Genomic DNA, 22030 nt, shown 5'->3' with positions numbered 1-22030 from the left:
CCGTATTCCTCCCATAGATCAATAATTATCTAATAAATACAGTGTTGAGCAGCAAGGGAGGACTAAATACAGATATAGCTGGATAATTATATCATGCATGAATTATCAGCTGTACGAACGATTAAGTGATTAGGTAGTTATAAATAACTATAGTCATCTATCTTTTATAGGTACTCAACCACCACCACCACCACCCCCCAACGCCCTCAACATAAGAAAGCGGACCAAGAAAAAAAAAAAAAAAGCCCCTACTATATCCCGACCCAACTTTTTTTGCAAACGTGTAACTAGATGATATATAAATCTGAACCTGAACTCACAACCAACCCAGCCCATCCGCCCAGCCTAGTCCCGTCCCTGTCCTGTCCGTTTCATGGCTAGCAACATTACCAAAAACGATATATAGCAAGCAAACCCACCCAGAAAGAAAATATCGGAAAAAGAAGAAGAGAAGGATCTGCAAAGAAGCACAGAATAAAGTCAAAAATCAGGTTGTAATCTCCTTCTGGCCAATCCCAGATCCATTCACGACTAATGGTCCCGGTCGACATTTCGTCTGAGATGTTTCTTTGGTGGTGGGCTCTGGCTTGGGTGATTCATCGGGTATCGATGTGGTGATAATGTGCTCAGGCGCGTAGGTGGTAGTAGGAGGGACAGAGACGATACTGACCGGCATCGTGGACGGGGGAGTCCGGGCGTAGGAGGCAGCGTAGGAGGCAGCGTAGGGCACGGCACGGTCGATCTTGACTTTGATCTTTGCGTTTAGGAAGATGGAGTTGTTGTAGCGGGCAACGGTGCGTTTGGCTTCGTCGGCGGTGCGGAAGGTGATGCGGGCGAAGCCCTTGCAGCAGGCTGTGGTGGGGTCGAGGGGCACTTCGCAGGATTCAATGGAACCAATGTCTTGGAGGTGGGAGTGTAGGTCGGATTGGGTGGTTCTTGGGCTGAGGTTTTGGATGAAGACTGTTCGGCGCGGGGGAGACCGGGGGTTGTTGCCGTTGCTTTGCGGGTGCGGGGCGTAGATGGGGAACGGGGCGGGAGTGTAGCTGTAGCTGTAGCTATAGGTGGGTTTATGGGGGTTTCTGCGGTGGGAGGCGTCCTGGAAGGCGGGTATGGGGGAGACCGGGTATGGTGGGTAGACGGTGAAGGTGAAGGGATCGCAGAAGGGGGGTTGGAGAGCTGGTGAGGGGGGAATCCCTGTCATGGATTGCGATAGCGGATCGGGGTAAATGGGGAAGAAGGACTGGTGTGGCAGCCCCATGACCGGGGCATGTCCATATTCCGAAGGTGGGTATGTTGGGCTGGTCCCGGCTATCATGGGTCTTGTGCGTATCAGTATGCAGCTTGGGACGTAGGATATGCGGGAAAGACATGTTTGGATGCGTGTGGGTGAAATGGGGCTTACTCCGGAGATATGGGCGATGGAGGCACGGCCATGTTCCGCGAGACTCTTGGGGGCGTCGAATACCCGGCAACGTAGTCTGATGGGATCACACAGGGTGGGCTCTTCGTTGGTCCTGCAATGGGTCGAGTAGGTGAGCTAGTCCGAGCCAGCGTCACGACTAGGCTCTGTCCTTCCCAGCCATTGGTGGATAGTCTATCTGAGGGATCGTTAGTTGCGGCTTATGGCTCCCCTCGTTCTCGCATGGAATACGCACGGTAAGTCCGCCATGCTTCATCTTCGTTTTTCACGATGATCTGGCCCAGTCCGGTGGGAAACCCGTGGTGGTCATCGTATACTACAGCTTGTCGGATGTGCAAGGCTGTTTGGCGTACTAGATCCTTCAATTCTTGCCAGCGACAGTGGCCTGGAATCTGTCTCTTCAGTAAGACAGCCATCTGATAATCCGACCTGCCGCAAGACACTTACACCTTGGAGGAAGAGAACGAATTCCTCATCTGACCCACGAGATCTTGATTTTCCTTTCTGTGGATGAGGCATGGTGCAGCTCTGGATGGGTGCTATGAATCAAATTGCTCGTGGATGTCTGCAGAGAAGGATAATGCGCAATATCCGAGACTGCTTCAAGCCGAACCAGGTTTGACACAGGGTATGTCGAGACAATGAATTCAAGAAGCAGCCCGTAGACCGTATGGGTCAACGCCTAGCGGAAATTGAATTGGCAGATCTAGAAGCGATGTGACGGGCGTGGCATGCACTCTCAACAAATTGACTGGCCACAAAGGACAGACAGACCCAAATGTCATAAAACGTCCTGATTACCTGATTCGAAGACTTTAGAATACGGTCGGTTGTTCGACAAGAAGTGTCCAGGGCGCGGGAATGTATCGGAAATCCAAGATCAAGATGGTAAATCCCTCCTTTAAACATGCAAGGATCGGATGGACGAAGGAACGAAAAAGGAAAAGGAAAGAAAGAGGATTAGAACAGATCTGAATCGATCTATTCCGTACATTCAGGGTCCCACCAGGGAGATGGTGGGAAACGATGGCAGCGGTACTAATCGCAATAGTGCAACGAGGCCAGACACGGACAAAGCCGCCGATGCATCGGCTGACGAATGGAGATGCGTGGCTCGGGCAGCGCAAGGGAAATGGGCTGGAAATGCCTCCGGAGTGGATTGGGAACTAATATTGAGATATGTCAAATTGCCTCCAACCTGATGAATGTGATGGACGCGGATGCGTGGACCTGTTAGTTATATGTCATGCATCGGTTCCGGTGGGTAAGTGAGCTAAGTAAGAGCTATAGAAAGGTTGAAGAAGGAAGGGAAAGGGAAGAGAAAGGAGGGAAAAAAAATAAAAAATAAAATAAAATGGAAGACAGAGAATGAGGGAATAGGGAAAAAGAAAAGAAAAGAAAAGAAAAAAGTGTAGCTTACAATATTTGCTTCTTTTTTTTTTTTTTAATTATGTTTTATAACATTATTCTCCCCCCTTCGTCTTTTTGTACGGTATGAATACAATTGTTGCTGCTATGAATAGTGACTTGAACTTCCGAGCCCTTCAAAGCCGTCATGACACACCTTCCGTCTCAGACGACGAGAAAGGAACACCCTCAGATGCTTGAGGACACTCCTCTTGGCAATACTATGTTACACCGCTAGATTTCAGGGCAGCCACAACAGGGGAACGATGGCGAAGCTGGACTCTGGAGAACTCGCAAAAGAAGTGGAGCATCAGCCCTGCATTCGTTCTGCGAATAAGAAGGCAACCCGGCTGAACGGCATCATTGTCTCTGTGGAATCGCATTGTGAGAGAGAAGTTGTTGAATAACCGATCATCGATCGGGTTAGACTAGGATCCTGGTGGTCGATAGCTGTCCCATTAGTGAAGATCTGCTGAGGAAGAAATTCCCAGGAATTAACGGCGAAGACACGATCACATAGAAAAAGAACAGAAGACGAGCAACGGTGATTGGAAGAGGTCGAAATGCATCCCAGAGTTTACGGCCAGCATTGCTTTTTGCTTGTCTTCTGATTTGGCATTTGGTTCAGCCGGCAAAAAAGAGATCAACAGCATTGGTGGAGGAAGATGGAGACCCCGAGATGATGCATCATCTTCTTTTTTGATAAGCCGCACTCTTGTCCGACGTGACACCCCCCCCCCCAACCAAGAAATTAGTACCTGAGCTATAACTTTTTCTTTTCTTTTCTGTTGACATTTAAAATTTAGAGTCGTCCTGTCAGATCCATCGACGCGTCAATTGAATGAATCTGGTTGAGAAAAGAGTCCTCAGTCGCTCCCTTGATGAATAGTGTTCCGATGCCGCGCTGATCCCTGACCACATCCGCATATGAGGCATCCATTAATGCTCAACGCCGTCCAGTCGTGATCAATGTCTGCATATTAGGCGAGCAATGGCTGGTCACCGCCAGTACGACAATATGTCAGGACGCGATACGACGTAGGGAGTAAGGTGGCTCTGTGACCGAGCGCTACGGAACAGTACGCCGAAGCTCATGGTTGATCAAAGGCGACGTTCTGGAGACCACAGTGCTGTCTGTGCCCTAGCGGAAGAGGGCAACGGGCTGAATGAAAAGTCCCTGGGCGATAGACGATAGATAGAACCATGTGACCCGTAGAGTCCAGATGAAAGTGGTTTATTCAATACTCTGACTAACCCCTTCTTTTTCTTTTTCTTTTCTTTTCTTTTTTTTTTTTTTTTTTCTTCTTCCGCTCCTGTCACGTTACTCTTTTCAATGAAATAGAATAATTTCCGTCTCAAAAACGTACGAGTCAGCAACGGAATCGACAGAGTACTAGTTTAGTGTCCATCTCAATCGAAAAAACCGCGGGATTCACTAAAAATCAATAGTCCGACGATCGATTGATAGCCGGCTACCATCATCTACCCGGTACCGTGGTTCTGGTTATGATCTTCCACTAGCAACTATTGCTTCAACTGGAGACCGAGATGGAGTACGGAGTACGATGACTGTACTCCGTACATCCCATGAGCTTCAGTTCCAAATACCGGCGTCTCGTAATGCCGCAGTCACGGATACTGAGTCATGTTCATGTTTCCTTCTTTCGGTCGCGTGGATCTCGTATAATGAAAAGCGAACTAGTTGACAATAGACTTTCGGCAGGCCAGTACCGGAGGTTTTGCTTTTTCACTGAGAGCCTGCTGACTGGTTTGGGATTTACTACCGAGCGCGTTAGTCTGTTCGGTTGTTTCTGGAATTTGTCTGGAATTTAGGGATGCGTTCTACTGTACACTTTTCTTCTGGATATTAAACTTATTCACCTGTCTTTGATCCTCTGTCAAGGGACATCGCTTCGGAAAAAAACTCCCGATGCTCGGGTCCGAAGTACACACGCTCTTTCTCCTCGTGCGGTAGAAGCTTTTGATCATCCAAGCAAGGACAGGGTCCTTGAATTTCCGAAAGCTATCTGAATTCACTCACCGTGTCCATGGAAAGACGCCGCGGGGATAGAGAGCAGACCCATGGGATGCTCGAAGTGTAAAGGTTATGTCAACTGTCATTGTCTGATCCATTCGATGGAACCTCAACTCAAAAGAACTATCCATGATTCACCATTACTTCAACGAAAGTCGAGTGAATTGATTTTCTCCTGGGCGTTGGGTAGCAACCATCACCCATCAACAGCCTGAGAAATGGGGGTAGACGGGCAAACACCAGACCCAAATATTCATACACGGGCCCTACCGTATACTGGGCATCATCAATGATCACTACACAGTAGACATACTTCCAATCCCTTACAACGAAAAACTCTCTTATCCCCCTGACTACCGCCACAGGTAACTCTACCTCTAGAGAAATAAACCCCCCGTACTGAGTTACACCTACACTCATCTCCCCCTCCCCCTTCAGAAATATCCAACCCATCTGAAACTCCAAACCCGCCACCGGGCAAAAGCAAATCAGTGGAGCCCTACAGCTGAAATAGGTCTGAATTTGAAACAAACCCTACGGGCTCAAAAACGGAGAAGTCCGGCCACTCTCATGCCAGCCGAAATGAATCCCGATAGAAACTCGACCCACTGATCAACTTGACCCTCTCCACAGTAACCGAACGTTACATGGTTTGTAAAAGGGGGGTGGAGTTCGTGGTTCATATTTTTTTCCCTGCGCCACACTCGCGTGGTTGCCTACAGGGCGTAGTCTGGTACCACATTTCTAACGAGGGTTGTTTCTGGTTCTCGTGGGGAAAGAAATAGTGAAGAATGTGTCTAGGTAGTACTTACTGTACACACTGTCTGCTACTCAATTGGTTAATTTTTTTTTGGATGAGAATTAGTAAATTTTATTTTATTTTATTTATTTTATTTATTTTTGTTTTTTGTGTGTGATTTTGAGAATAGCGAATGGAGAGAAAAGGGGCGCTTCGCGCGCCTGGAAATACATTCTTACCTAGTTAGTAGTTACATACTAGTATGGACTCTGTATACCGAAGACACGCGATCTGAGCACTCGGTAGTAATTGAAGTGGCAGACAGCCCATTCTCCGAGCATTTGTTCTTGCCCCAGCAGTAAGGGGGAGGGGTAAATAAGGTAGATCGCCCTTGTTGAGGGGTATGTATGTATGTATGTACATTGTATGTATGTTCATCCATACGAAACAAGCTTAGGAAGGTTTTTTTTTTTTTTTTTTGATTCTTCAACATCCCGTTCGAGTAAATACTTGGCCGATCTGGAGTAATGGATCCATTACTGAATCAGGAAGTTGAGATCCAAATAGAGAAAGGGAGGGGCATGTTACAAGCTGGAAGCTCTGTGTGATGGGTTGGTTGATTTATGGTTCGTAGGTGGTCTGGGCGTAAGATCTACGAGGTAATTTGATTGTTCCGCACTCTTAGAGTGTGGCGTCGAACGGGCGTGAAATTGCAACAGGGGGGATGTATGACATGCATAGGGGTTTCATAAGGCGATGGAGGTGGAATCTGTGGATGTTTTGCATGGATGGTAAGGATCTACTCACGGAGGTCGGTCCTGACAGCTGGTGTTGTTGTAGCCGATGACGCCATATCGGCCTTGCGGGAGAATGGCATGTTCATCGTCAATGAGTTTGTTGTCGATGCAATGGCGATCATCCCGGGGTTATTGGGTTTAATTGCGATAGGCAGCGCGCATTGGTATGTCGGCACAGGTGTGGAAAGTATGCCAGCCGCCCCTATTCAGTGTCCGCTAGAGTGCCACAGTGGGAAAAAAAAATTGTATTGTAGATCAATTGAATGAGCTCGATATTGTATTGTAAGCGTTGCTTACGGGGATCTAGTATGACACAGTACTCTTAATCGCTAATGGTTCAACATAAAGTGGGTATTGAGCGGAAAAGAAACAATTAGACATAGTGAAACATAGGAAAGAAAAGGAATCCTTGAACTTTATTCAGGACCCTACATGCCGTGCTAAGGAAAAAACACACAAAGAAACAGCTTAGTTCCTTGTAAAACTTGCAGTACAAAGTGAATGACACATATGCAGGGTATCGTAGATTTCCATCGAGCTATTGAATATAAATGTAGCTTTATCGCAAGGTAGGGCACAGCTCGGAGTTATCGAGCATGGTGGACGGCATTTTTCGTTGTAGATGCCGAGCTTCCCGAGCCTAGCTATTGTCTTGTGCCGCTCATTGATCCCGTGGGAGTGAAGAATTATTTTTGTCCACCCATCCGGTCCACCTGTACCTTCTCTGTGGCGCGCGGTGAGTCATTGCTCCCTTAGGTATGATTGCGAGAGGTGCGGCATCGATAAAGCCCATCCGACCTCAACGACTGAATCGTAGTCCGTAGCCATTATCCTTTGCTCGAGGGGTGTGAGAGAAGTCGTGCCAGCACAGAACAGTTCTCGGGAATATCGTCTGAGCGAGTGGTCGAAATAGAAAACAACTAAAACTGGAGAACGAACATGCCGATCCTGCCTACTGCCTAGAGGCGGCGGTGGTGTAGCAGAAGAGCTAGAATGCACGACGAAAAATGCGTTCGTAACGATGTCGTTTCTCTTTTCTTGTTCTGTTGCGCGAATTGCAAGAGGCGATTGCTTCATCGGATAAAGCCGACCATGGATGCACAGCGGCTGCAGTAATATGAATTCATGCCGAAGCGCACAACACCGGGGGAGGAGTCATTTTCAAGGCTCATGGAGCGCTGACATCTTGAACAGCGGACAATATCGAAGTTCATGGCACCAGCCTCTTTCGTTGTGTGGGAAACGCCCTTTGCGCCACCGGAAGGTTGCGGTTGAACCTGTACCGAGGGCGAACTCATTTTGGGAAATGCCGATCGATGCGGGCGCAGTGTAAATGGACGGTATGGGCGACGACGTTGTGGGGGGGTGTAAGGTACGCGGGAGTAGTAGCACTGATCCGTTTCGACGAGAGTGTCAACCAGAGAAGGTTGTAGGCTTCGGAGAGAGGGAGGGAGGAAGGGAGAGAAAAAGGTGAGAGCGTGGTTGTTGGGAGAAAACTGTTTGAAGAGAAAATAGTAAAACGAGGCTGAGTCAATGCGTAGTGAAGTAAAGAATAAAATAATAAATTCACGGAGTGACGGAAATGTTTCTTTCTTGTTCTGCGGACGTAATTTCCACTAGATTCCCAGGCAGACGAGAATCAACCACGTGGGACAGGGTTTGTGTCAAGAAAGTCGAACGGACAAGTCGGCATTCAAAGTTTGGGGGAAGAGAAGAATCGTGAGAAGTGACTAGAATAAAAACATTCAAACTGGGCTGGACTGGAAGTATCGAAATATCTATACCACCAGCCAAGGGCAAGTTTGAAGGGTCAGATCGATCCACTTGCTTCTCCCTGTTTAGGACCGGCGTCTTTTTAGTTTGAAAGCGAAAATAGTTTTTTTTAGGGCCCGGGAGAGGGAGGAGAGAAAAAAATAATAATAATAAAAAATCGAAATCAAAAATAAGGAATTTTGAAAATTTGAAAAAAATAATAAAATCTTAGTGAATCAGGAGACTGCAAAACTGGAGATGCAGTTATGGAGCCCGGAGGAGAAAGCGCTTTTTTAAAATGGAGAAAATATTAACCACCATCAATACCAGTCTCGATACTTATGAGTTCTTCGAGTAAACTAGGAGAACAGGGCGGAATGTGGGTTCAGTTTCAGGGTCAATCCCAGGCTGTCAACCATGGGGGTAAAAACCGATCCTCCATAGAGACAGTGGGAGAGAGATTGTAGCTTCGTGATTATAGGTATGGACGATGCCGACCGTAGGGCGGAGCAGGAAAGTATTATAGTACCTTGATGTTGCTACTATCAGGGGTACGGAGTACATACGGTACTTGTATGTATGTATGTACTTACAGCTGTGCATCAGGCTGCCTTTCTTATTCTAATGATTTGAGTTTCGGGGTTTTGAATGAATGTACTGTACATCAAGTCTGTTTGGTCGATCAGTGTATGGATAAATTTACCCCCCCATCCCCATTTGGTAAAAGCATGTTTTTACCTTACAAGGTGATGGGGTCGGTGGGAAATACTTGAGTGCATTTTCGGACTGCAGAACTCCCTACTACAACAAAAAAAGTCGTCGATAGATTGGGTTGGCTTAACCCTGATGGACAATCTTCCCCCCCTCCAAATTAGGAGAGATTGCTACATAGGTCGTGTCGTCATGACCGATCGTCTGGTTGACGGATTCACTCTCTGGGGCGATCGCCGCAGTGGTTCGCCCTCTTCTCCTCTCAGGAACATTCATGGTCCCATTTGCACAACTTCCCCTCCAACAAATTACGAATCCCCCTGCTCAGCGGGATTAATGGAAGGACTAGGTTTTGGTTGTTTTAGGCTTTCTTAATTTTTTATTTAGTATTTTTTTTTTTTTTAAGAAAAAAAAAAAACCTATTATTCTAAGACCTTTCTCTCGTATCTGAACGGTTGAGTCCCATCTATCAGTCTAGTCCGTTCTTGGCCATTAAGACCAAGAATGGACGGTACTATTGGATACCAAAGCCAAAAAATCCGATAGCCTGGCGGAGCATGTGGCTTTCGCAGATGATGAGTGGTTGCCTGTCAATGTAAGGTAATGCTATCTTAATGGGGTTATCGTTTTGAGTCAAGAATTGTTGCCCGTTAACAGTCGCCGATCTCACCACCTTCGGTCGAGGCTGGTCGGACTGGTTGATTTCCATGGTCAACGTGCGGCTGATGCCAGAATGATGCCTGGAACAGGCAATATGATTGGGTAATCGGGGGCGGATTTAATATCATCATGAGTAGTACATCTCGAATGTACTACTACTACACGACAAGGTACGAGGTCTTGCCCCTTTTGTCGGGCAAAGATAAATAAAATAAAACAGATTCAATGAAAAAGATCATGACCGACAAGCTCTGCCTCGATGTTATTTGTTATCTTCATTGACAATCGAGTTACAACAGGAAAATCTCATGTCTTGGCAGTAAGAAATGAAACGTATTGTATGGTGAATGTTACTTCCAGCCTCGTGGGTAACTTTTAGGGAACTGCGGCTGTGCAGCATTTCCCGTGAGGCGGTTACCGTCTCCACTGCCGTCGTTTCAGAATTTGAGTGTGTCTGGGTCGCACGAACGAGACATGAACAAATGTACGCTTATCCTTCTCCCCTGAGTGGACAATGAATTGAGAGTCATGATGCTATCGATTGACAGGCCTTTCATCCATCTTAATTGCTAACATCATCATCTTCTGGAGCCCGGTATCACGCAACATTCCCTGATTGCATGCAAGCAGTAAAACCAGCATCGACGTCAACAACCTCATCAACCTAACGTAACTACAAACTTGACCCTTGTGACGATACTTATTCAGTACCAATTACCGTTCCCTTTCAGGCTCTTTGCTGGCAGCTGCACCCCGGGATTGGGCGATGGCTGGTGTGATCCTTTGCAACCACGCATATGTTATGTACGTATAGAGTGCATACATTCCAGCTTTCTTTGCGCCTTGATCGCTCGAAAGAGTTAGTTAGCTGCAGGGCTTGGTCTCCTGCGAGGAAAGCCAGCCGAGCGTGCCGTAGTAGGACTACTATCTAGGTAAAACGTATGTGCATCCATACATACATCCTGTGCCTGCAATTGGCAGCACATACACGGACACGACAGCCCGGAGTACTGTGTCCCCTTCTGAGGCATTTTCAGACAGTTATCTCCGATGGCTGCAGTCTCCATTTTCGTTTCTTTTTCTTGTAAACAAGGATTATTTTGCATATTATTGAAACGCCCCTTAAATTTTTCAGGACATAGCTCCCTCCACACATGCACCTCGAAAACGACGTCACTCCATTCCCCGCTCCATGGCAGATACGTACCTAGGAATTAAAGCTGGAGACGCTTGTTGGTTACTTTGTTGGGTTATATCAACTATACCCAGAGTGTACAACGTTAACTTTTTTCACCTTTTTTTCTTTTTTTCTTTTTTTTTTTAAAAAAAAAAAAAAAAAAGAACAGAAAATCGAAACTGAAATTGAAATTAAGTGTGGTTAAAAGAAATCACCCTTCTTATACCATTTAATCTTTTAACTAGTATAATTATTCTTTAGTACTCCTCCCTAAAGCATCACAACCCCTCCATGCCCATGTCACCTGATGACCAGCTGCAATGCACTGTTCCTGGTGCTGGAGGGGAACAAAATGGTCGTTTTTCTTCTGTTGTCTTAGCACTCATCGCACTGACATCACATCTCGGATGCTTAAAGCACAGACACCCCGGACTCTATGCATGTTTCTTTATTTGTGCCCATTCGGGCGCGGCGCTGCGACAGAACATATAATACACGCATGTTGACTCCGCACATTCAATACTGTCTGAACGTTCTCACGATCTTCTTCTCCCCTTTTCTCTGATTTCTTTTATTTTTGTAGGCCCCCCTCACTTGTCTTCAATTTCATTTTTACTAGTATCTTATCGTGATTAATAACCTTTTCTTTTCTTTAAAAAAAAAATGATGCGACAATTGTGTCTCGTCACCCTAATCAACATCCCGTCCTGCGTGACTTAGGTCTGCACTTTACATCTCGACTGGTCAATAATCAATCACCAGACGCAGCGGGCACCGCAAGTAGTAGGACTTGTCGCTTCTGGCGCCTGCACAATGTTGTAATAACGCGTGGGCATGCGGACCGCTCCTAAGTTGGCGGCAATGCATGAGGCCGAAATAGTCAATTCGCAGACTCCTTCGTTCCAGCTAGCTTGAATTTGACGGGGTGGGCAAGCCATTCATCAAATACCATACCATACCTACATCGGACAAGGGCGATCGAGTTGCCGAGGGATCGGGGTTGCATTTTCCCTGATTCATAGCAATAGCTCCTGCGAGAGGACATTGCACTGACATCATTGCCTATATTCCCCCCCTCCCCTGTTGTGGTCGGACAGGTGGCCGATGATCGATGATAGATAATAGATCTCCCAGCTCTTTTCCGAATTGGACGGGGAGGGAATAACATACAAAATCTCACAATCTCCTCACTCAGAACCGCTAAGTAAGTCAAAATTAAAACAGAGAATTTAGGAGCCCAGAATAGACCAGCTTGATGGAAAGTTCAACTGTAGTTTGTTCCTGTCAGTGTTCTGTTTTTCTCCCCTGCGAGATTGTGTTCAAAATGACCAACAACGACGTCATGGGAGACTGACGGAGTTCCACCAACCGTTCAGTCATTTCAATCAAGATGTTGCTGTTTTGCTACCCTATCTCTTTTGTAACCATGTTTCTGGCTTCTCTCTTACTATTCCAGATGAAGAAGATATGATATCAATGATTATGGGGAAAAAAGAAAAGAAAGAACTTCTGAATGATTGATCTCTTTAACTGATTGTGGATGAATTGCTTTCGGCAGGCACGGGACTGGGTAAGGTAATGATTACATACTGTACATCTCCAATAACATTAAAATCAACAAAGTAACTGCCCCGCCACCCCGCCTTAGAGCTGTTGACCGAAACCACCACCTTGTAATAATAATCCAACAAACCTCTTTTTTCATTTTTCTTTCTTTCTTAGTCTCCCTCTCTTCACATCCGCTAATCTTCATAATAGTCACCATGGCAAGCCAATCTCCCAACCTGTACAGCTTTTCCAGTTCGGATGCGCTCGCGCAACAGTTGAGGACATACGTCCTTAAGAACCAAAATGCCGCCCTCGCCCGGCATGACACTTTCCGAGTTGCAGTCTCCGGTGGCTCCCTGCCCACTGTTCTAGCCAAGGCTCTCCTTGCGCAAGGCAACGGAACCCCCGAAGACACCGCGCAGTTCTCCAAGTGGGATATCTTCTTTGCCGACGAGCGCGCCGTGCCCCTCGATCACCAAGACAGCAACTACAAATTACTGAAGGATGAATTGCTGAGCAAGATTCCCACAGAACTGGGTGAGCCCCGCGTGCACACCATCGATCCCAACCATGTGAACGACAAGGATCCCCAGGAGCTCGCAGACTTGTATCAGGAGGAACTGATGCGCATTTTCGCGGCCAAGGACAGCGTCAAATTGCCCGTGTTCGATTTGATCCTTCTGGGCTGTGGTCCCGATGGTCACACCTGCAGCCTGTTCCCCGGCCATGAGCTCCTTAGGGAGAAGGACGCTTGGGTCGCGGCCATTAGCGACTCGCCGAAGCCCCCACCGAAGCGCATCACCCTCACCCTGCCCGTGGTCACTCACGCTGTTAGCATCGCATTTGTGGCTACCGGTGGTGGAAAGAAGGACATCATGAAGCAAATTTTCGATGCTGAGGAGGGAAGGGAACTCCCTTCTTCTCTTGTCAACCAAGGTGCTGGTGAGAAGGTCAGCTGGTTCACGGACCATCCTGCTGTGGAGGGTGTCTCTTTCCCGAGACGTGGAAGCTTGTAATGGGTGCATGGGACATTGTGATGGTTTGTTGAGTCGAAGAGGGTCGAAGTTGAACTCTTAGGTGAAGGAAAGGGAGGAAAGTCCGAGGCTACCTGTAACCGGGAATCCTTTGAACCGCTTAATCTGTGTCCATGTACGCCTGCTGAACAAGATGGCGATGGCCTAACATGGGTATATCCGTGTTTTCGAGACTGAGTTGCTTAGGCCGTTGTCCACGTTGTCAGTCAAAAGTTTGTGTTATCTGTACTTTTTGATATCACAGACAGTCCGAGTTGAATGAAGTAATTATGAAGCATGCCATACACGAGTACCAATAAAAAGTTGAAACACTTAACGCTCATTGATGACGTTCTCGTAACTAGTGAAATGAAATTCCACTTAAATCTTCGATTCAAACTTTATACCACAGCCTTGACACTCTTGGATCATTGTGGTTTCCGGTTTATTCCTCATGATTAGTTTGACTGTTCTGGAAAGTATGGAGTATGAACCAAAAACAAGGAGACTCCATTATTGATAAATTCAAATATATATAGATATAGCTGGAAATATAACATGATTGACAGTGTGGTTATATTGAAATACAGTGTAGTAGTTACTCTATTCTTTATCCCTAATAACAATAAATTCATTCATTATATCAGCACAAATAGATCAACCAGAAAGGTATCTGCTCGCAGTCCTTGTTCATTGGCCCTGTTTCCCATTGGGAAAGCACTCGGATGCCAAGCTTTTTTGAACTGGCACTGAAGCTCACCGCAGCACAAGGAACTTAAACCTGGAACTGGAGATGATTGTTCATACTATTGACATAAATAAACTCCGCCCGTGGATTGAAACTGGATTTGAGACCACTCTTCTCTCCCCACAGATCTGATCAAAATAACTGACTGAATGCATGCATGATCTGATGAATGACTTTGATCCCTAGCCACAATGCCAATACCCACTCGCTCCCTGTCGCTTCGGGAGCCCCGTAAACAGGTTAGTTTTTGTACCTCCCTTGCCTCAAGCTTCCCAGAGATGAGAGCTGTTCTTCGCACACCATTCCCCAGCTGATGTATTCTAACAATGGAAAAATAAGTCCACTACACTAGGTCGCTCAGCCTCGATCAGGACAGTATCGACCAGCACAAAGGCAGCGGCGGGCGGTACGCCCTCGAATCCTGCGACCAGTAACGAAAATGTCTCGACTCGAAGCAAGAGCTTGTTGCCAGTCCGCGATGACAGCCGGTCGGCGAGTCCATTGCGACCTCAGCCGCAACAAGATAGCCGGATTGCTCAGCGAGCGAGCAAGCCAGAACAAGACAAGCTATCCGCTACCCCCACCCTTGCGAGTCGTCGTCGAAGTCTGATTAAACCGATTCCATTGAAGACCACCCCTTCTCCTGCGAAGCCTACTGCCGTGTCTACAACACCGAGACGAACCAGTTTTGCGCCTCCCTCGCCCTCCCCAGCGAAGCAAAATGGGCGTCCAACATCGCCGAAGAAGTCAGAAATGCCTCCCCCGCCTCGGCCGTCGAGGTCGGCTTCTTTGCGACAGCCAGCAAGTTCGAGCTCGGGGCCTCCCACCCCAAGAGGTCATACGCGACACCGCAGTCAAGTGATCCCTCCCGCTTCTAGTCAAGTCTCTAGGAAGACAGATCCGCCATCGGCACCAAGTACACCACGTTCCAGGACCCAATTTTCGACCTACCAGCAACAACCATCACCCAAGAAGCTCGCCAAGCCTTCCATCGCTGCCCCATCGGCTAGTGCATCTATGGAGCTAGACCCTTCCTTGATACCCTCCTCCTCGCCAGAAGTTGCCGTGTTACAAACCGAACTCTTACAGCTGAGCCTTCTGCATCTGTCTTCACTGCGAGAGGACGCCGAATGGAAAACCAACGCAGAGAAACAACTACGGATAAAGTACAATACGGTCGCAGAAAAGTATCGCTGCGTTGTGAAAGAGGAAAAGGAATATCGACAGCGACTCAATGGACAAGCGTTGCACTGTTGGCTCAAGAACTCCATTGAACATAACGGCCACCAAGGGTTTGAAGTACAAATCCGAATCCTTTCAGAGGTTGCGCAAGAAGTCTGCAATTTGTCCGATATTTCAGGAGGGAGATTTACGTTGGCCGTGCAGGAATTTGAATCCTGGTTCCGAAAGGTTGAGGAGATAAAGACTTGTCGACATTACCAGGGAGGATCGGACCTTGATATTTTTATCGACCCTCTCGATCGCGTCTGGAAGGAAGAAGCGCACGCTGTGACTATGAAACTTGAATTATGCTCGAGACAACTGCAGAGTCTGGATATAATGGGCTATGGGGAGGTAGAACAGTTGGAAGGCTCCAGCCTTTATCGGACCACAAAGGGACTAGATGATATGGTGAATTCGATGATTGAGGAGTTGAACACCATCCGTAAGATTGAAGTGGACGTCGTAAGATCGGAAAGACAGTGGGTTAGTCAGCTCAGCCAGCAGGTGGCCTCCACGAGACCGCTGGGGAAGAGGATTCCCCGAGGTGGAATGTGGAGATCATAGCCTGGAAGAGACACCCTCATGGCAATGTGATTGATCAGTCACATAGGTCAATCCGTGATGTCCTGGCTCGGAGCATAGCCCGAGGTTTTCATTACTTTCTTTTCTTATTCTGCGAAACTATACTCCGTCACGAGCAGATATACCCAGAAGTTGAAAACACCAGCAGATCAAGGAGATTCCCGGTGGAAGAATAACGAGGACAATAGGAATTTTCTACGGGGTAGAAGTCGAACCAGGGGCACATTACTCAGGGACGACCGAAAAGATCGATCTAGAGCCATCCACTTTCTAAACTGACGATGTGTCATTGAAAGGGTGGGAAAACAAGCTTGTTGCTGGTGGTCCTGGTTTTGTGAGACCCCGGATGGTCTTGGAAACTGGTTTCTAACCCGCATTGACCCTTCCACACAAACTTGATTGAGTGATACATACAGTGGACAGTCGATATAACATGACTTGTTATTCTTGGATCCCCTCGGCGGCATGTTAGTGACAGAGGGTCAGACTTGTGGGGGTTTTACGAGTTGTCTCCCTTTGTCTTCTTTTCACCCCTCCCCCTTCACACTTTCTGGTTTTAATCCCAACCTGCCAGCATCAGGGTGTCGGACTCGTGGACCGTCTTGATGTCCCCACCATTTCTAACCAGTCGCGGAAGCACACTGGGACGGAAATACTACGCTCGAGATGATAGGCAGACTGGGATCCTGCTCGGCGACCAAAGTGGAAGTCACTTTAGCATGTAGTGCTTTTTGACCATGAGATGCTTGCTATGACTTACGAAACAGAATGAAAAGATGATTAATAGCGCTCCCGGTAGTTCATTCCAGCGGTCTACCACAGCGGTTAGAAAAGTAATCATATATACTCGGCCACGATTGATGGAGAAAGAGACGTTTGCTTCAATTGTCCTAAAATGATGACTAAACCGTTTTCTGAAGATGGTTTTGTTGTCGTCATTAGTTTCAAAGTGTAACGTACCTGTATCCGACTATCGGCCGGACCTAAAAATTTGTATTTTCTTACATCAACTGTCGCTACCACCTTAGTTGCAGGAGTGTCATGGAGCGGGAACTGTCAATGATATGTTTCTAAGATATACAAAAAGAACCTATGGAATCAGTCTACCGATGAAAACTTCTTCTGACTTTTCTGTTTCTTTTCTTATTTTCTTTCTCAATACGGCAGAAACTGGTCCAGATTAAGCAAGGCTTGGCGTCCCCATGGCGAACCAAACAATGATCTTTCAATGACTTCAAGCCGATGTAGTAGTGTGGACAACCTAGCTAAAAGGAACCCGATTGAATACTACTATCAACCCCCTCAACAAGTTGGTCATTGGATGCTCGCCCAGGGTTGAGACGTGGACGCGCTTTCTGTCACTGACTAAGGGTCCTGGAACCATAACCATTCCATATATCCTCGCCAATTCAATCTAGTCTCGACCAACCCGCCCAACGGTGGTTCTGGAACTGTGGAGCTTTTCCTTTTTTTCCCCTCATATTATCTATGACATTCCATTGCCTCTTACTTTTTCTCTTTCTCTCTCCACCTAGCGCCAGGACTAACACCGGAGTTAGTTTCTTTCTCCGCTGATCATCCTACTCTGTTACAAGTTTATCAGATGCAGTTTATTCTCACCTCCCGCGGACTTGAATGAGAATTTCTCCTTTCACTCCACCTTTTGCGCGTCGCTTAAATACTCTACCCAACCGAGGCCGATCTCCGCCAATTCCCTGTTCATTATCAAGAGGTTGACATCGTTTAGCCTTTTCTATGAACCTCCGCTGACGATTCTTAGCTTTCGGTCCGTGACGACTTACTCTCGATATCGCTTCACGGAACGCAACATACTAAGCGTCACCAAACTAGACGCTGACGTCACCGCAGCAGCTGTTGCTGTCCGAAATCTGTCGCGCGCAATGATCACAACACGAGCAGATTGAACACCGACTGTCGCTTGACTATCGCCTCCATAATGAAGAACTCACCGTATGACCGTCTCTGGCGCCGGGAAATAGGGGAGCCGTCGCGCCGTGCCAGTATTCGGGGGATCTACGGATCTAAGGAATGGATAGACGATCTAGACATTGTTAACGAGTTGGGTGGACATACAGGTTGTGTCAATGCGTTATGGTACGTTTGAGACTAACTCACTATTGATGGTGTCACGGTGTTGTTTTCATGTTTTCTGGTTTCTGCGTCTGATAACTTTTTGCAGTTGGTCGCGGTCTGGCCAACTTCTCGCCTCAGGATCTGACGACCATTACGTGAATATCTATTCCTACCAACCCGAGTCGTCATCGGCGCCCTTTTCGCTGAATACCACTCTCCATACCGGTCACAAGGCGAACATTTTCTCCGTCAAGTTCATGCCACATTCGAATGATCGTACCCTGGTAACATGCGCTGGTGACCATCAGGTTCGGGTCTTTGACATCGAATACTCTAGCAGTAATGGTAATCTTGAGGCTACATCTGCATTTACTGCCTCCGCCCGAAGTCGGCGCTTCAACAATTTCTACACAAATACCCGGTTCATGACTGCAGAGAATACCAATAGCCGTGTCTATCGTAGCCATGCGGATCGTGTTAAACGTATTGTCACTGAGTCGTCCCCGTATCTATTCCTTACATGCTCCGAGGATGGTGAGGTACGACAATGGGATCTACGTCAGCCTTCCTCCGCGTATCCTAAGCCATTAGGTGGGCAAGGCCCCATGGCCTATCGGCCGGGGGTGGTGCATGATGATTCGAATGTCCCCCCGCCGCTGATATCCTACAAACGGCATCACCTTGATCTCAACACCATATCGTGCTCTCCTACTCAACCCCATTATATTGCGCTGGGCGGCGCTCACCTTCACTGTTTCCTTCATGATAGGCGCATGCTGGGCCGAGACTTGCTCATGGAGCGAGGGGACCCAGGTGGCTCTCCTCGGATCGGCAGTGATCGCGAGGACGAGTTGATAAGTCACGCGACAAGATGTGTTCGAAGATTCGCACCCAATGGCAAGCGCCGGATGAAACCGCGGGACAACGGACATATCACTGCCTGTAAGATCAGTGATTTCAACCCGAATGAGATGGTGGTTAGCTGGTCGGGTGATCACATTTACAGTTTTGATCTAATCCAAAGCCCTGATGCCAGAGAAGCCGAATCAACACGCCAAAGGTCCACCCAGGAAACCCAGTCTCCGCGTAAGCGACGGAGCTCAAAGAATAGAAAGCGGAAGCGTCGAAATGGCGCCTCGATATCATCTTCCGAATTTAGCGGCAATCGGGATCAGCCTCGCCGGCGGTCCCACGAACAATCAGACGACGACGAACCAATGATTCGCGCACGGTATGGGAACGGCGAAACAGGGGATGTTCCGCTATCAGCGGTCTCAGCGCCTACTTCTGGTGCGTCAAGGCGTGCAAGGAAGCAGGCAAGGTATCCTGTACTGAACGAAGCGCAAAGACTTAGCATGCGTATTGCCAGAGCTTTAGTTAAGCTCCGCAAGGCTTTGTTCTCACTAGAAGCTACCGTGCGAGAAGCAGGTGAATCGTCGAGCCAGCTAGATCCGACCCTTTATGTTGATTCTTTCTCAACGACGCTAACTCTAGCTTCGGAATATCTTCCAATAATGGAAGAAATCATGCGAACGTGGGGGTACCCTCTCAATCCTTCTGCTGATGTGGTCAGGTTCCAGCAGGCTCTTCGTCGAAACAGGGAGACATCCTGGAGATTTGTTCAAGCCGCAGGAGCGTTAGCACGCGTCCTGGGAGGCGAGCTCCGCGGAGACTTTTCCCCTGACATATCTTTCATGCAAATCATGCCCGCGCCTGGAGAGGGCAAAACTATTCCTCCAGAGGAGCAGTTCGGCTACGATTTCATAAAGGCCATACTGCTGTTTTTAGAAGGAGGTAGAGAGGCCCTCGTTTCAGGCTTCAAGAGTAGTAATGAACGTCGGCGGAGTGCGTCGCGGTACCCTTTGTCCGATGAAGCTGATGAAAGTGCCATTGAATCGGAGTTAGTACCTTATCTTCAAAGACTCGCGGGAGACACGCCTGTTGTGAACGTTGATGCCTCGAGATTCGAACACGATAGTACACGTGTACTCTTCCCGAATCAACACGCAGCAGTGACAGCTTTTGCAAACGTTGTGAAACTCCCACTGGAAGACCTAGAAGACGCTGCTGCAAGAATCAATGAGTGTGAGGGCCATTCTGACACCTCCCATATCCGCTCCCTTGATCGAACAGCTGTACGGCGGTTCTGGGGCTTAAAGGTCGCTCGTGGTATTTTAATGGAGGCAGGTTCGGGCGTGAATTATTCATTTGCCAATCGCGCCTTCGGTGGGTTGCGTACAGTAGTAGAAGATGAATCTGGATCCGAAGGCGAAACGGGCCCGGAAAGGTCGCAAGCTGACATACAACCCGACATTGGAGAGTATCAAATCTTCCAACATCTCCACATGTTGTCTGCTATGAATTCTACCGAAGAAGCTCTGAATTTAGACGGCGGAGGACCTGAGGCTACTTCTAGGTCTGTATCTTATGTTATTCGCACTTCATCGATTGATGCTGATAGCGAGACAAGTGATGAAAGTGATTCCGAGGGTGATAGAAGTGATTCAGATACTGATGGGAGTGGATCTGATGTGGTTGTGGAGGAAGTGGGAGATGACGACGAAAACGAGGAGGATAGCAGCGACGACGACGACGACGAGTTTGACATCGATGGCAGTTCTGATGGAGGTTATGATAGTGATGAGATGCTCGAGCCTGAAGAGCGTATGCTCCGCCTCAACGGTTTGCGAAGATCCCGAAGGGAGGATGCGGGGCTTGACGTGCCGTGCTCCTCGCATACCAAAGTCTATCGTGGACATTGCAATGTTAAAACAGTCAAAGATGTTAATTTCTTTGGCTTGAATGACGAATACGTGGTGAGCGGCAGCGACATGGGGCATCTGTTCATCTGGGACCGGAAGACATGTGACTTGGTCAATATTCTGGAAGGTGATACTGAAGTTGTCAACGTTATACAAGGTAAATCTAACTTTGGTCTGCTTAACCGAGCTTCTCCACTGACATTTTACTCCCAGGCCATCCATACGAACCGACCATTGCGGCTTCCGGCATAGACAGTACTATCAAGATCTTCTCAGCCGACAGAAATGCCCAGGAAAACGCTCGCCGCGGCATCAACATTCTGAACCCCGAGAACCCAGCTAACGTGCTAGGTCCGAGTGTCTCAAACATCGGCGGGCTCAAGAGCTGCAAGCGCATGCACGATAGCTACCAGATAATGAGTCAGAATGATGTCGAACGTCAAGGCGGTATGGCCGATGCATCCCTCACGGTAAGTCTGCTTAGTTGACATCTTCCACAACGTTGAACAAGTCAATAGCTTCTGACAATGTAATTATAGAGAGAAATGCTCTCCCGGATTGCGGTAAGCATCCGACATGGTGGAGGACAAGGAATTGTCGTGGATGAGAACTGCAACGTAAGTTTTACACATTCTACAGCATCCCCTAGAGAAAAGAGGGGGTAAAAGCCCCAATAAGCCCATCACATATATCTAACAATATGCTTATAGATGATGTGAAAATTTATTATCTTACAAAAAGTACGCTTATGCCAAAGGGGTACAGTTCGTGCGCGAAAATTGGGGGTTTCTTTCTAAATTAGTAACTTAATTTGATAGACCTTTATTGGGACACTGACTGCTTTACCAGACAATCATATAGTATTTCTGTAGAACCTGGTCAGGTCTTACTCTTTCTACCCATGGATGGTTCGAAGTCGACCCTGCCTGCCATAGGCCCTCTGAAGATGTTCGTGTTGGAATACTTGATCAGGCACCGATGTCCTACTTTCAAGTCAACTAGTACCGGGTACACGGGGCGGGCTTAGACATAATCATAGAGGGTTTAGGGGCGATGATCTTGTGTGTCGATGAGTTCATTCCTCGCCTAAATTCTTACTTTGTTTGACCAAGCTAAACAGCCAGGGATCCTATCCTTTACAATTCGCGGTCGAAAGATGATCCCCCACGCCCACCCACAGCAGTGGTCACTGACTGAGCCTACCTAAGAAAACGCTACACTGGTCCACTTCATTCTATCATTCAACCAATCTGGATGCTATGATTGGGGTAGTGGATCTCAGAGGTCAAAAGTACTTCAGGCGCCTTCAGAAAATTTACCTATCACAACCCACGCATGTACTGTTAAGGTTTCATTCGATC

The 22030-nt window shown here is 47.6% G+C and overlaps 6 protein-coding genes across 6 annotated transcripts; 3 read left to right on the top strand and 3 right to left on the bottom strand.

Moving 5' to 3' along the window:
- Positions 1 to 391: 391 nt before the first annotated feature.
- Positions 392 to 2139, bottom strand: BDV27DRAFT_63841 (uncharacterized protein). Its single transcript, XM_032077168.1, has 4 exons — positions 1868 to 2139; positions 1656 to 1812; positions 1403 to 1598; positions 392 to 1319 (listed from the first exon to the last, which is right to left on the bottom strand). Exons 1-4 carry the CDS (start codon positions 1937 to 1939, stop codon positions 488 to 490), a joined length of 1257 nt encoding a protein of 418 aa, XP_031921855.1. The 5' UTR covers positions 1940 to 2139; the 3' UTR covers positions 392 to 487.
- Positions 2140 to 7471: 5332 nt separating this feature from the next.
- BDV27DRAFT_150162 (uncharacterized protein) lies at positions 7472 to 7696 on the bottom strand (the record flags this gene model as incomplete). Its single annotated transcript, XM_032071180.1, has 1 exon — positions 7472 to 7696. One exon carries the CDS (start codon positions 7694 to 7696, stop codon positions 7472 to 7474), a length of 225 nt encoding a protein of 74 aa, XP_031921854.1.
- Positions 7697 to 9708: 2012 nt separating this feature from the next.
- BDV27DRAFT_137174 (uncharacterized protein) lies at positions 9709 to 10337 on the bottom strand. Its single transcript, XM_032068937.1, has 2 exons — positions 10113 to 10337; positions 9709 to 10005 (listed from the first exon to the last, which is right to left on the bottom strand). The coding sequence occupies exons 1-2, from the start codon at positions 10179 to 10181 to the stop codon at positions 9784 to 9786; spliced, it is 291 nt and encodes a 96-aa protein (XP_031921853.1). The 5' UTR covers positions 10182 to 10337; the 3' UTR covers positions 9709 to 9783.
- Positions 10338 to 12295: 1958 nt separating this feature from the next.
- On the top strand, positions 12296 to 13592 carry BDV27DRAFT_137170 (6-phosphogluconolactonase). The gene has a single exon (XM_032068936.1). It carries the CDS (start codon positions 12462 to 12464, stop codon positions 13260 to 13262), a length of 801 nt encoding a protein of 266 aa, XP_031921852.1. The 5' UTR covers positions 12296 to 12461; the 3' UTR covers positions 13263 to 13592.
- Positions 13593 to 14096: 504 nt separating this feature from the next.
- On the top strand, positions 14097 to 15879 carry BDV27DRAFT_63796 (uncharacterized protein). Its single transcript, XM_032077167.1, has one exon. The coding sequence runs from the start codon at positions 14761 to 14763 to the stop codon at positions 15793 to 15795; it is 1035 nt and encodes a 344-aa protein (XP_031921851.1). The 5' UTR covers positions 14097 to 14760; the 3' UTR covers positions 15796 to 15879.
- Positions 15880 to 17437: 1558 nt separating this feature from the next.
- BDV27DRAFT_63772 (WD repeat-containing protein) lies at positions 17438 to 21474 on the top strand. Its single transcript, XM_032077166.1, has 7 exons — positions 17438 to 17545; positions 17594 to 17928; positions 18014 to 20323; positions 20378 to 20826; positions 20883 to 21139; positions 21209 to 21286; positions 21380 to 21474. Exons 2-7 carry the CDS (start codon positions 17771 to 17773, stop codon positions 21386 to 21388), a joined length of 3261 nt encoding a protein of 1086 aa, XP_031921850.1. The 5' UTR covers positions 17438 to 17545; positions 17594 to 17770; the 3' UTR covers positions 21389 to 21474.
- Positions 21475 to 22030: the final 556 nt, after the last annotated feature.

Source organism: Aspergillus caelatus, assembly GCF_009193585.1.
Source record: "Aspergillus caelatus strain CBS 763.97 unplaced genomic scaffold BDV27scaffold_308, whole genome shotgun sequence".
Classification (NCBI taxonomy): Eukaryota; Fungi; Ascomycota; class Eurotiomycetes; order Eurotiales; family Aspergillaceae; genus Aspergillus; species Aspergillus caelatus.
Note: the sequence above shows the minus strand (reverse complement) of the source record. Positions and strands in the feature narration are given on the sequence as shown.